Below are 14,381 nucleotides of genomic sequence, written 5' to 3'. Positions count from 1 at the left end.
TGGGTATCAGTGCGATGTCTCAAATGTAAGAGTTGTTTTGGCCTCTGAATATCAGAAAATATTGCTTGTGTTCACTCCGAACAAGGTGAAGACCAATCACTCATTCAGCCTTTAGTCTGATCTCGCGAGTGGCATTGTAGGGTCGCTGCGCAATACTGTCAGCTGGCTAAAAAATCAATATGCCGGTAAAAAAAATGTTGACATCTAGGGTTTGATATCAGAAAGTTCTTGCATGTAGGCAGCCATAACTTTGGCGCCCATAACATAATTGTCAACGTTGATCTTCTCGTTTTGGCTGTGAGCTCCATCATTGCTGCACCCAATTGGCAACAAACAAACATCCTTGCCTGTACATTCGCTCAATACAAGCGTGATTGGAATGGAACCTCCTTCGCGAATGAGGTTTGGGGCAACGTTGTATACAGTTTGCATCGCACGACGTGCCGCCATGTAGTTGGGAGAATTGGGGTCCGCGTAGTACCAATTGCCTGCATCTGGAGATGAAAAAACTGCTCTGTTTGGCGAGCCTCGCTTCTTCCACAGGTCATTCAGATAGTCTAAGACTTTCTTCTGCGTGTCCTCGCTCGTCATGTCAGGAACCGTTCGAATTGAGAACTTTCCCACGGCTTTTCCAGGAATGACTGTTTTGAATCCTTTTTCAGAGAAAGCCCCTTCAATTCCGTGGATACTGAGGCAAGGGTATCTCCAGATTCCTTGAAGTGTTCTGGCGGGGTCCTTTTCATGGATAAACATCGGAGCTCCCATTTCGGTCCGTCGTTTTGGAATATCGAAGTCAATGCCTTGATACGTTGCTGCTTCTTCTTTACTTAAAGCACGAACCTTTTCCATAATGCCAGGGACTAAGATTTCTCCCTGAACATCAGTCAACTGGCTCAACATCCATACAAGATCGGACATTGCCTCATGAACAAGGCTACCACAGCATCCAGAATGCAAATCTTGGTTGGCACACTCGATCTCAATCAAAAAATAAATCGCTCCCCTCAAGCCTGAAAGCACAGAAATCTACCGCTTCGTTCCATCGAATGCTTACCATATGCAATGCACGGCCTTGTATCTCCCAACCAATAGCTATCTGAAATAACGCAATAATCAATTCCTTGCAAAAATGAGTCCTTCTTCGCCTTCATATCATTCAATAATTCCTCCAGACCAACACTTCCGCTTTCCTCCATCCCTTCTAGAATGAAACGAGCGTTAACAGGATTATTTCCAACTTTCTGGAAGGCCTCAATGGCGTTCGTCCATGCGAGCACCGGGCCTTTATCGTCTGTCGCTCCACGGCCAAAAAGCTTTCCATCCCGCTCCGTCAGATCGAAAGGTTCCGTGTTCCATCCGTCACTCTTCTCAGCCGGCTGCACGTCAATATGTCCATAGATCAGAAGAGTCTTCTTAGACGGATCTTCATTAGCTGAGCGAGCAAGAATAACAGGAGGGAGTTCGACGATCTGCCCCTCAACTTTATGTTGGATTGGAGGCGAACGCAACTCAGTGGAGAATCCAAGCGCTTGAAGACGGTCTGAAAAAAATTGGGCACATTTTAGAGAGTGACCTCGATGCGTCACCCATGCTGATACTGAAGGGATGGCTACTGCGTCACTGAGAGATTTGATGTGGGCATCTTTGTTTTGGTCGATGTGCTCGAAAACCTGAGAAAGGACCGTCATGTCAACGAAGTGACGCAGGTTTGATCTGTTTGAATGTCCCAAATGTGCGTCGCTTCCAGGAGAAAAGCGCTGCACTCCAGCGTCTCCAAACAAGCGATCGCATCGTTGTTATGTTTGTATTTATGAAAATAGAACTTCAAGGATTATTGAGTCGATTGTGGAATTTCTTGTTAGCCAAAGAGATTCTTCGGCGTCCATAGTTCATGAAGTCACTCGAAAAAACGAATTTATCCAACCATTTGACGCTTGACAAAATAAATTCCTAGAAGCAGCGACAGGCTGCGAAACCTGAACGAGATGGAGAGCGTGATAAAAAATTAAAGAATAGGCTAGACTGCAGAAACACATTAACGATTGGCTTTGATTGACAGAAGTAAGATATATATTGGTCAGTTCTTCCTTTCCTTTCATTGTTATCAACATCAACTCACCCGACGGTTAAACCAATCAGAACCCAAATATCGCGTAGAATGGAATTACAGAGATAATCGATAGAGTTACACTGTTCAGAGAATAATTCTGATCCGAGTAGAAATTCAGGCCACTGAAGAAGACAGATGATTTGTGAGGGACGAAGTTGAAGCTCTGTACAATTCTTTCTCTCCTCCAAAGTGTTATGAAGGGATGCCTTTGCAACGACCTAGGGCTGCATGAAGGGCGTTACCTTGTTTCCCTTGACAGTCTCCTTTGAGAATAAAATAGAAGCATAAGCATGATATGAATAACGCGAAGGGGAAACAACAGAAAGAAGACGAATTGGTTCCCATAGCTGATCTAAACGAAGAAAAAAGCCGCATAAGAGAAGACTTATGGATAAAAGTGTAACAGCGATTGTTGAGCTCCAATGTGGCACCTGAAATAACGGCAGCAATTAGAGAGGATTTTGTTTTGACCGCTAACGTTCAGGGTGGTTGCAGCACATGACACTGCATACACAATGGATGCAGACGAGTTCGCTGTCAGGATCGCGATCAGGGAGCTCCATAGAAGACGAGCTAGATTAAGCTTAGTAAAAAAAATTGTAAGATATACGACTCTGAGATAGAGAAATATCGAGGCAGCTGACAACTGAAACCCAAGAAAGTTGTTAAGTGGCTTCAGTTGTTGAGTCTGAAGGAACAACTAGGACGGGCTTACATGTTTGTCAATAAAGGAAGAAGGATATAAACAGGCCCATCTGAAATTAATTGCGCAAGAAGATGCAATCCGCCCCGAGAGATCCCCGCGCTGTCCTCGTAGTTGATCAATTTGAGATGAGAACCGAATGTTGCTGCAATATTGGCTCCATGCTGTAGCGTCTACAAGAGGCATCAGTACCAATGAGTTGCACAATTGAATCAGTTGCGCAACGGTGTACCAAGTATGAAACGACGATAGCAGCGAGACTCAACGCTGACCACGCTCCACGTTCAGTCCCCAAATTTAATCTGATGACAAAAGGCATCATTGAAGTGGAACGGTCTGGACTGACCCTTGAAAGAGAGACGTTAAGGATAAGGCAGACATGAGAGTTTTGTGAATGTCGAAATGTCGTTGATCTCGCAATCCAGACATGAAGCAACGACCAAAAAGATGGGCGAACTCTGCAAACCTGGCACATGTATGAAATTTGCATACTGCTCATCACATCTCACCCACTGAGTGGTCGCCTCTCTCTGTTCTTGAGTTGTGAAACCGAATCAACAACTATTACGATAGAGTCACGCTGAAGGAAACAACCAATTAACATTTTTAAGTGGAAAAGATCTTTTGTCACTTCTTGTTTGCCATCCACAGGCAATAGTCGCTCTTGCGTGCCATCGAGATCCATTGCATCCTAGAGATAACGGAACCATTCGTCGTGATGCACTCAAGTCCCTACTCGTTCTTTTATGAAATCGTTCCCATGAGTGCGAAATTGAACCGCCCACCTGGCGACAGTCCAATGCAATTGAGATGGTACGACGGCTTACTGAGATGTTAGCGACCGAGCGACTTCGATTCCTCCAGTTTTGAAATCTGAGCAGTTTTCAAGTAGATTCAGGTAACGAGTCACGTATTGTATTGGATCATCGTGCTCAGGTACTTGCAAGCCACAGTAATTGAACCATGGCGGTATAAGATTAACTGGACCAATATAAACGGGTTGGCCATGAAGAAGAAAGATGACCTTCAGAAAGGAGGCTAGTAAGCAGGAGGAGAACCGCATTCATTTTTACCTTGTCAAAGAGTTTGAGCTGGTAGCTTGGTGGGTTGGAAAGACTACAAATCACTGTACGATCTGCACAGTAAATGCAGCAAGGAGCAGACTCTCTGTCGGGTTCAGAGTTGTCTCACCCTTATTTGCAAGTTTCCTCATTAATTGCAGCATCTGAACGGTTTCTTGTTCAGCGATTCCAGCGCGACTGGGGTCATCCGCAATCAAGAGAGAAGGACTGTGTAGAAGCTCTGCTGCAAGCGTCACAGTCCATCGGGATCGGCTGCTTAAAGCTCTGATGATGCGATTAACAGTCTTCCGAGAGTTGTGCAGATCAACTGACCTGGATCGTAATTCTCCATAACCACCTATCCGCCACCCCAAGATTTCACTCAAATCAACGCGTCTGCAAACGCGTCTCACGTGCTCTTCTCGCTGTTTCTTTGTCCCCTTCAGCTTCAATCGTGCTCGCGAGAGAAGGTATTCCGCAACAGTCAAATGATCAGGAAGCTCAGATTCACATCGAACAATCCCAGTGGCCCTGAAATGGAAAGAAGCAATCCCTTCAATCCTTTCCTGTGAATTATGCACCTGCGGAGAGCTTCTTTATCGAGAGGTTCCCCATTTATTTTGATCTGGCCTCTTGTCAATGGCAAGATACCAGAAATGGCTGAAATGAGACATCTGACTCTGACAACAAAAGATTTCTCACCTTTCAACAATGTCGTTTTGCAAGAACCTGAGGGCCCAACGACTGCAACTGAAAGCGAGCCAGAGAGATGGAGTCTTGATTGACGCACTTACACATTTCTCCAGGGTTCATTGTGCACGTGACTGCATTGAGGCCTTCGCATATGCAGGAGGATGGTGGAATTGAATCAGATGGAGGTTCCAGTTCCAGCGACGGTTTTGCTGGTCGTTTATCTTGTGCGAAGCAGCACCACCCCTTTGGTTGTCCGCAGATGTCAACTATAGCAGGGAAACGAGAATCGATGCCTGATAAATCTTCTCTCACTTGATACGTCCTCCAACTCAATCCTGATCGGGTCTGATGTCTTCGTGAAAAACGACTCCATTCTCACGCGCGGTTTTTGTTCTCGCGGTGCTTTCTTTGGAATGGAGACATCCATACTCTGCAGTTCATCAGCATTCCTCGGAGTGGCGGGTTCTGAACACTCTGTGACGTCCGACATCTTAGAATGGAAACAGGATGCTTTATGGAGATCGGTTTCAAGTCCGAGATCATCCATTTGGTGGAAAGAAGTTCTGGAGGACGCAGTCATGAACGACTGCGCGCGGCTGACAGTTTGTCGTATTTCGGAACATTTTGAGGAAGCACGGGTCCCGTATGGCATCGTAGGTTCAATTGGGACGAAACAGCTTCAGGTTGAAACGATAAAAGGTGAACAGTGTCAAAGTTGCACGTCCCAGCACCCCGTTCCACCACGAATACTTATTTGCTGGTTGAGACTTCTTGCGTCTCACTTGCTCTGGGCATCCTTCAATTCAGGGGTCTGATACGGTCTCGGAGGCGGACACCTCTTGCATCTTCTTGTCCCTCTGGATTGGTGGGTGGAAGAGTTTGGGTGGTATTTTAGTGTCAGTTGACTCAATCGACTGCAGTTGCTGTGAGAATGCTGTTATGTGAGCGGGCGGTTCTTTTGTTCCATTGAGCGAGAATGCACTCTTTTTTTGAGTGAGATAACAAACATGCATCGTAACCAAGCGACAAAATTCGTACTTTCTATTCATGAGAATCCCTTCATGTTCATTGTCCATTACAGTCAGCCATTGGTAATTCCTGAGCGTTGAGCGTGACAAATCGTCTTCTGTAATACTTGGCACTTATTGATTCGCTGATACAAAACTTCATTACCCATTAAGACGCGACTCGTCACGGCATTACACTGATGCATTCAACGAGCGTTTCCTGGCTTGAAGAAGTTGGGGAATCTTGTCGTGATGGGGATCACGGCAAGCAGTCCCACGCAGCAGCAAGAGCGCTCTGGCGAAAGCACCAACTTGTTCCTGCGTTGTGAATCTAAAGATCTTCACACGATGGTTGTCGAATCTTGTTATCCATCAGCTCTTCTCCCCAGCGGTGCAGTACTTCAGGCGTAATTTCGTCGAATCTCGTCCCAGTTCTGTGAGGAAACTCAACCATCGAGTTAGAAGAACAAAGAGTTTGGATTGATTGTTTGGGCACAAATTCCATCTGTGGAGTTGCGAACATCAGAACAAGAAGGTCACTAAAAAAATCTCAACAGCCAACTTCTTTCTCTATTTTGCGGACGACTTCAAAGTAACTGGTTCCACTTTTACGGCAAGCCTCGAAAGACTCCACGAGAAGCCCCAAGGACGTCGCGTAACCGGTTGGGTCGCGTAGTTGCCACTGAATGGTAAAAAACATAGAAATGCTGAAGGATTGGTCTCCTACCTGTTTAAATGACTCCCATCTCCACCGTGTGAGAATATCAGACATAAAAGGGTCAGTGCGTTCTCGAAGAGTTGGAGCTTTGTCTCCCATCAAAACGTTTGCCGTGGTGTGCATATCGTCCACAATGCGAGCAACGGGCAGTTTTGGATTCGGATTTTGAAGCTCTTCTAGTGCTGGCTTGTAATACGCCTTTGCCATGAATTGAAGCTTTTTCGCTGCTAATTTAACCTTTGGGGTGGCTAGTGCTTTCTCTCCCTGAAACGAAAACACTGTAGTATCCATTTGGTGGAGAGTGACTCACTTCAGCATTTGCACTCACGAGTGCGACAACTGTAGCGACAACATTTTGCTTTTCTTCAATATCATATTCTATTGATTTCAACAGCATGTACAATAAACCTGCCATTTCTCTGTTGGGGACATCAGCATTTCCACGCGCGTCCTTATCCGATATTTCTCGCAGAAAGTTTATCACTTTTAAAATTTCCTGGAACGAAGAAGTTGTCTCGAACTATCACAAATGACTCACTTTTTTAAATTGTTCATCAACGAGGTCAACCATTTTATCTCGATTTTTAGTCCGTAATCCGCTAACGTCTGCAGAATAGTTCTGGGGCTGCCATCCTTTCTTTGCCGATGCCTTGGGGCGGGGAGAAGGCTTTGCTCTGTGAAGATGAACAAGAATAGAAGTTGCCACAGAGAGGTTTCGAGAGATCTCTCATCGCTTGAGTCCCGTTAGCCGCTCACCTCGCAGATTGTTGAAGTTTTTCTTGGGCGTCTCGAACCGTGAGGGGACCCAAAGTTTCCACTTTTGGGACATTTTTCTGAGAAAGTTGAAGTAAAATGCGACCATCTAAGGAGAAGCTCACGAGTGGTGGAACGACTTTTGACGGTTTCGGTGGATCTGGAGTAGGAAGTGCAGAAACCCTAAAAAGACAAATCGATGACATCAAGGAGTTCGAAATTGATTGGTTTACGTCATGGCAGGTGTGATTGGTGTAGTCGGTGTGGCTGGTGCTTCATCTTGGATTTCTGCTGGTCCGTCCTTCTCATGCAAATTCTCTTGGTTGGGTGTCCCATTAAATGTTAATAACAGAGCAGGAGAAACATCTTTGGGTTGAGTTGGAAGAGTATCGCTGACTTGTCGTGCGATGTGCTGCTTCTCGGTTGGATGGACATTCTCATCAAAGCCTTGTTGTGGATGATTTCCGAAACCGCCCTGAAACCTCACAAGTGAAGCAAATGGGCCGAAGAGAGCACTCCCTCGGGTTGTGTGACGTAAAAGGAAGCTCTTCAGAAATTTTTAAAGAAGTGTCGAGAAAGTAGAAGTTCTAAAGAAGAGTGGCCACAAAGTGGCTCAGTACAGATTTGAAAGGCGCAGAGATGGAGAAATTGTGAAAAAGGATGGTTCACACAACCTGTCAATAATGGATTGCACCCGCTGTCTGACCTTCGGCGATTCGTTCACATCAGTCGGGAGACATTGCGCGACAATCTCGTCAACTTCTTCTTGGACGGCCTTGGGGCGACAACACGCAAACATCAGAGACTCCGTGTGAATTAGAAAGCGTTTGCTTCCTGAGTGCCAAGCAGTGCAGTGTGAAAAAAATAAGATGTGGTAAGCAGAAAACACAAGCCATAAGGAACAGATTTTATTGGGTCGGTAAAAGGACTGTTTATTATAGCCATTGATTTATGTGTTTTTCACAAATAGAAGGAGTCTTGATTATGAATGTTTGTGTCATTGTTGTTTGCGTATCATTGAATCAAGAAGTCTGAATCAGTGCGCTCTTCAATGTAACAGACCTTTCCAAAATGGCGACAGTCGTCAGTGGAACTGTGGGGGCTGTGGCATCGGCAAGCCAAATCATCACAGGTGAGCCCGACGACTCCAGAACATAGAGAGGAAACACAGAGATGTGTTTATCTTCTCTCAGGCGCTTATGAATTAAGCCGTCGTCTCCTTGACCTTCTCTGTCCATCCGTGCTGCGTCTTGATTCTAGTGAGGTTCACTATATTTTTTGCATTCAAAGACAAATCGACTCCATGATTCGTCCCCTCGAATTCTGCGTCTTATGGGGCCTACGTCGTGACCCAGTCACTCAACCAACAATCTGGATGGTAGAGGACACATTTCGACGTGTCTGGAGCACAATTAAATCACTCGAGGAGAGACGTTTATCAAGAGGTAAAGGACCTCCAACCAGTCGACCTTCGTCGCCCGAACGCGATCTAGCGAACGTCTCCGGGCGTCCAAGATCCGGTAATCCATCGTGATTCAATCTTGAACATTCACTTTCACAGGAACCAAACGATCTCGACACGTTTTGAAGTCTTATGATTCTCCGTCGACAACCCTACTGAGATGGTGCGTGGACGACTTAAACATGGCGGCATCTCAGCTGACACTGGCGCTGGCAACAGTTCAAGCTCATTGTTTAGCTCGTCATGAACTCTCCTTTCCATCATATCAACAGAACTCTCGATCTGTCGCTAAAAGGTGTCGAAAATCCAAAATTCGGATGTACCGAAGGAGCCTTGCAAGAAGAAGGGAGAGACAGTTTCGTAGATGCGAGCAGGATCCTCAGCAGTCCATCTCGCCATCGACGCTCGTCAAATCTGCCCGATGTCTTTGGGACATGGTTGGTCGGACAGGAGATGTCTGTTTATCGGCTGGCTGTTTACTTTATTCGGATTCCGTAGTCCGCAATCGACCGAATGATTTGGGACATAAAGCGTCGCATTCCTGTTCTTCTGATGATGCCGTGGGATGGTCTTTGCCAAAATGGAAATTTGTGTATCAAAAATGTTCCTTCAGAATTACAAAAACTCAACAGGACGGAATTCCTTCTGCGTTGATTGTTATCGAGCCGTTTTCAGGCCATCCGTCAGCCAGAAATGAAATGAATCCCTCACAACAAAAAACCGCAGATCGAACCGGTAGGCTGTCTAGTAACGACGTTGGTACATATTGACAATCGTTATCAACAAGTACATAAAAGTCACTGATGTATGTCATTTCGTATTTCAGGCGCAGTGTATCCCTCAAGTCTTTCCAATCATTCGAGTCCGTATGATTTTACAACTCCCCCTCCTAGCCTTCAACCTTCATCCACTTCTGTCCATCATCATAATCGTCAACTACCTATCTCTCGCTTCGGATTGAATTCTAGTTCCCTTGCGTGTTCTCAATATGAGAATGAGTCTGGATTTCTGTTCGTTTCCTCTACTGATCTTTCCTACTCGGGATGCACAGGAACGGCCTCACTTCAGCAGCAGCGAGCTCTAGATCTCCCCCAAAGTGTTTCGAAGCAAGATAGCTTCACCTCAAAGTGCCCCGATTCAGCAGTTGACGATCTTGGTCGCTGTGTCCCAACGCGCCTGCAACTAAACGTCCGTCTTGCTCTTGGCATGCGCCTGTATCCCAGGGGTGTGACGTCAATCCTCACTAAGCATCGCGAAAGTGTTCCGAGTTGGTTGGAAGGGAGAGACGATTCTCTATTTGCACGAAGAACGAGTTGTGAGACAGTGTTGTCAGGGAACGTCAGTGCAGATCGGAAATCTGAAACCATCCTTCAAAGCGCTAATGACGTGATGACGAGTCAGACAGACAATACAAAGGATGTGGAAAAGTTAGAGAAATCAGTAACTGGAGAGGAGGGTGTAAACAATTGCGTATCAGAACAGCAGAAAGATTGGAGCAGATATGATAGTCGTGCTGATTCCGTGCCTGTAAGAGGCGAAGTGAAAAGCCCTCTTCATCACTGGATAACACAGTTGGATGGTCCAGCGCTTGTTTGGTCAATGGATAAGCAAGATGTTGCAGAAAATCCTGTTTTGGGGAAAGAAGCTACAGAGTGGCTCGTCAGTCATCTTAACAGCAAGACTGAAAGACCTCCAAGTGAGATGATCGTTCCCCATTTCAATGCGTCCTTGCACACAGACAAACCCTCAATTCAGTTCGCGTTCGTTTTCGATCAACCCAAACTCTCTCCATTGTTCAATCAAGATCTGGCTTCATGCCTTCAACATCAATCAAAACCAGAGTTGCAACCTTCTGATAACGGTCGTGCAAGTCACTCATGCATAAGGAATATTTCACTCTCTGCCTCCAGATCACTTCCACCCCTTCAGATACTTTATATTGCTCGTTTATGTCTCCTAGAAGCAGCGTCATCTGGAAGTCGTCCTGCTATCAACCACTGGCTGAATGATTCAAGTGACAGCGAGACTGCTACTGTTTTTCCAAGGGGACGTGGATGTGCATATGAACCTGATCGGCCTTCCAATAGTCGGGAGCCTAGGAGCAGCGAAATAACAAATGAGAAAAGCTCAACCAGGAATACTGCATGTAGTATCAGCGCCGTTAACAGAGATCAACTTAATTCCGGGGAGGAAATGTGGGCAAGAGTATCCGACGAAGTCCTCGAACAACTGCTAAGTGACACTGTAATTGTTTGATTGATTAATGTTCTTTTTCCTCTTCTTTTTCTTGGTACACTTTTTGCCAAAATTCGTTTTGATGGATCACTGCAATATTTTTCGTTAATCCTGTTCCTATATTTTGCGCACAAGTCACTGGGGCTCTTCAATCCGGGAGATTGGGACACAGAAACTCAATCCACTCCTTTTTCCTTATGAGCCGGCCTGCCATTGAATCATTCCATTCATCATCATCTACAACAGAATCAACGTGGTCCTCGCGACCCCCTCCTGCCAAACATTTGGCTGTTCGTGCCGCCTCTCCCACAACAGACAGTAGCGAACCTCTTCACGTCGCGGCAGTAGGTTAAAACGCTCTGAGTTGGCAAATCGTTCTCGATGGATGTCTTGTTTGCATTATTCGTTCAGACGACCATTCAACACAATTGGCGTCAAGCAATGGCAACTCGAAACGAAGAACTACACAACCTGGTAAGCACATCTAGAACCGAGCAGCCAGAGTCTCTCAGTTTGCGTTCCTTACAGGTTGCCGTCATTGTTGCGGTTCGGGCTGCTGCTGCAACACTTATTCAGCGGACTTGGAGGGTTTTTAGATCGAGGCGACCAAACGTTCATGAATACGGACGAGTTTCGGCGTGGAGGTGCTCCACATTCGTCAAAGTCGGTGGGATACGAGGCCATTGAGTCTGAAGCTTTCAAATTTGTATTGCCGAGTATTTGTTGATTTAAAGGGCTAATGAGCTCCATACCAATTCCTCTGTGCAAAAGTTATCCCCCCTATTGCTGTTATTGGCGTCTTCGTGCTGGAACCGTATGTTTTTTTCAAATTCACTCCAGACGTCCTGAATAGTTCACATGATTGTCTTTTTTCAGTCTTTTATTCTCTCAATGAGTCATTTTGTGTCCTTAAGGGGACAATTTTGTTTTCGGTATGTACACACATCATTTCTTTTGTATTGTCTTGACTCTGTAGAAGAGAATTCATGAAAACTGAAGCAAAAGCAACACAACGTTCTTGTTATTCTCACGCTCCAAGACTCTTTCTTCTTCAACAGCAACTCATTGGGACATAACGTGCTTGTTACTCTTGATTCAAGGCTCCTTCTTCTTCATCACTGGACTCTTCCTCGTTCTGCCCAAGTACTTGTTGAAAGAGTGTTGGTTGACTATCTAGTGCTTCATCATCAGGATGTATAAACGTTTGCCGCTTTCCCTCCTCTTCAGATAACACTGGGGAGGACAAACAATGCGATCAACTTCCTTCCAAATTCTACATTCAAACTGCGTCTCACCTTGGAAATTGATTTCTTTCAAAACATCGAGACCAGCGTATGAATCGCAAAGGGCTGAGACTAAGAACGATTGCTTTCCTCGTCTTGTCACTTCAAATTGAAGTTTTTCTTCGAACTCGCGATCTTGTTTGTGGCTTCGAGCAAACGCCACATAGGCTCCTGAATACACAAGCATTATCGATCTTCGGGCAGAAAACAACGAATTAAACAATGAATTTTGCATCAACGGTTCTAAAACATTTCAAAATCGGCTGCGACGAAGTGCTAACCCTCCACTATCATACCACAATCTGACTACAACACGGTTCGCTTTCGGTGAATCAGTTGGCGTTCAATTCTCATGTGGACTATAAACAGCTCACCTGATGATTTTTCAGAAATGAAGATCCACCATTCTTCAGCCTTTTCCTCGGGAAATAGAGGCGCGTGCACCGGACCAGCAATTTCACCTTCTTTTAAATTCGTTTCTTCTCAGCTTCACAGAAGCCGTCACAATATCTCCTTGCACAATGTCTTCCTCCTCAGCAACTCCGATTTTGATATCCATTTCAAGAACAGGAATGTGTGAACAGAACATGACGACATCAGTCTGCAACAGAAAGAAAATAATATTCTCTGGCGATACAAACGCTAATGAAAGACGCTTTATGGGTCAACGCTGTAAAGTTTTGTCATTGTTATAGCTCCAACCTTTTCTTCTTCGGTCATATCAGCTAAACCTTTTCGTTCCTCTGCTGGTTGAGCAATAAATCCCTTCAAATCTTTAACAGAATTCTTCCCCTTCAGACAATGCTTTATCCTTGACTGATTGAAATGCGGTATTTGAAGCAGGGACGATGTTGGAGAGACGTTATCCAATCCCTGAATCAGGCATCTTCTGAAGTCCATCACTGCTTGAACTGTCAACGGCCAGTTGCGATAGTACGCAAGCTCAAGCATGGAATCCGTGACAATCATAGAACGTCTGTAGCAGAAGGAAATAAGACGGAGAGAATAAAGTTCATTAGAGAAAGCATTGATGTTCGACGCACTCGAGAATGACATTCAAGTCTGCCTGCAGTTGGACGGAGAGTAAATGATGCAGTCGTTGGCAATGCGCCAGGATTAATAGATGATTTCTGCAAGAAAAAGAAATAATTGATGTTTATCGACGAGTCCTTGCACACCTGACAACGACGGGAATCATAAATTGACGCTTGCTACCAGAATCGTCAACGGAACTAACAACGTCGGACATCTCCTTGTTGTCACTCTGTCTGTAACCACAAATAATGCAACAAAATGGAAACGAACAATTCAGAAACAAAAGAACAAATAATGCAGAAAGATAGAATCACCTGACAGATGTGAGCTCTCTTGATTCTGCTGAAGCCGCTAATAATTCGGATAATTGACGATAACGTGATTGTTCCTTCATGTAATAACTCAGAAGTTGAACGGTATCGAGTAAAACCCCATTTGCTGAAACAACAAGAAGGTGAGAGAACGAGCAATAGATGCTTACGGGCGTATTTCTTCTGCCGCCGATAATAGAGGACAAATATTCCAGGAACGACGACCAATAGAATGAAAAAGAAAAAAATCAAAATAAACAATTGGTACTCCTTGGCAATTAAAAAGTGAGGAAGTCCAATGCCGATTTTCATCGTCCCCGGGCCGTCTGGATTGCCATATTTTTCATAGTTGGCTCGCGCGGTCTGCAAGAACGTGATCAAACCAAATAGAATGCACAAGCTGTTACCTCGTCAGTTAGCGCCTGGTAGGCTTTGGAAACCAAGATGAACTTAGCTGCTGATTCTGGATCGTCCTTTGCTTTATCTGGATGATGCCGCAAGCGACAGAGTTCGATAAGCTCGACGAATTTCCTTAACCGAAGCATAAGAATCAATTTCAAGAATTTCGAAGGGATCAAAAGCAGCAATCGTAACAGTTTTGCTCAATCGGATTCCAATGTTAATGCAAACAATCCAAAGCCCCATTAACAGCACTAATTGTGAGATGAAGCAAACAGACACTACGGACGACCAAGACGACTTCTTTTTCTGTCGATTCCTCAGGACGTCAATGCACGCTGTGCACGCACATTGTTTGACGTGCTCCTTTTTACAAATATTTGGATTTTGGCCAGAGAATTTGCTTGACAAAGTAGTATGACCAAGGAAGAAGAATGCAGAAAAGAACGCAACCGCCAAAATAAAGAGACGCTGAATCATCATAACCAAGAACGTTGTCCTTCTCCCCCCGCGTGAATGTCTCACGAAATCCCGACATAACAGGAAGGATGAACCTGTTTGTCTGTTTCTGCCTCCCTTCTGTACTGCCATCTGGTGGAAGCTTAGTCTGT

The 14,381-nt window shown here is 45.1% G+C and overlaps 1 protein-coding gene across 1 annotated transcript; it reads right to left on the bottom strand.

The window, feature by feature from the left end:
- Window positions 1–204: 204 nt before the first annotated feature.
- On the bottom strand, window positions 205–1,688 carry LOC129617506 (cytosolic non-specific dipeptidase-like). The gene is made up of 2 exons (XM_055532684.1): window positions 1,055–1,688; window positions 205–1,010 (listed from the first exon to the last, which is right to left on the bottom strand). Exons 1-2 carry the CDS (start codon window positions 1,686–1,688, stop codon window positions 205–207), a joined length of 1,440 nt encoding a protein of 479 aa, XP_055388659.1.
- Between the last annotated feature and the right edge of the window lie 12,693 nt (window positions 1,689–14,381).

This window comes from Condylostylus longicornis, unplaced genomic scaffold, assembly GCF_029603195.1.
Source record: "Condylostylus longicornis isolate FDR11 unplaced genomic scaffold, ASM2960319v2 ptg000542l, whole genome shotgun sequence".
NCBI classification, from domain to species: Eukaryota; Metazoa; Arthropoda; class Insecta; order Diptera; family Dolichopodidae; genus Condylostylus; species Condylostylus longicornis.
The sequence above is the reverse complement of the archived record's forward strand: the minus strand, read 5'-3'. Positions and strand labels throughout refer to the sequence as shown.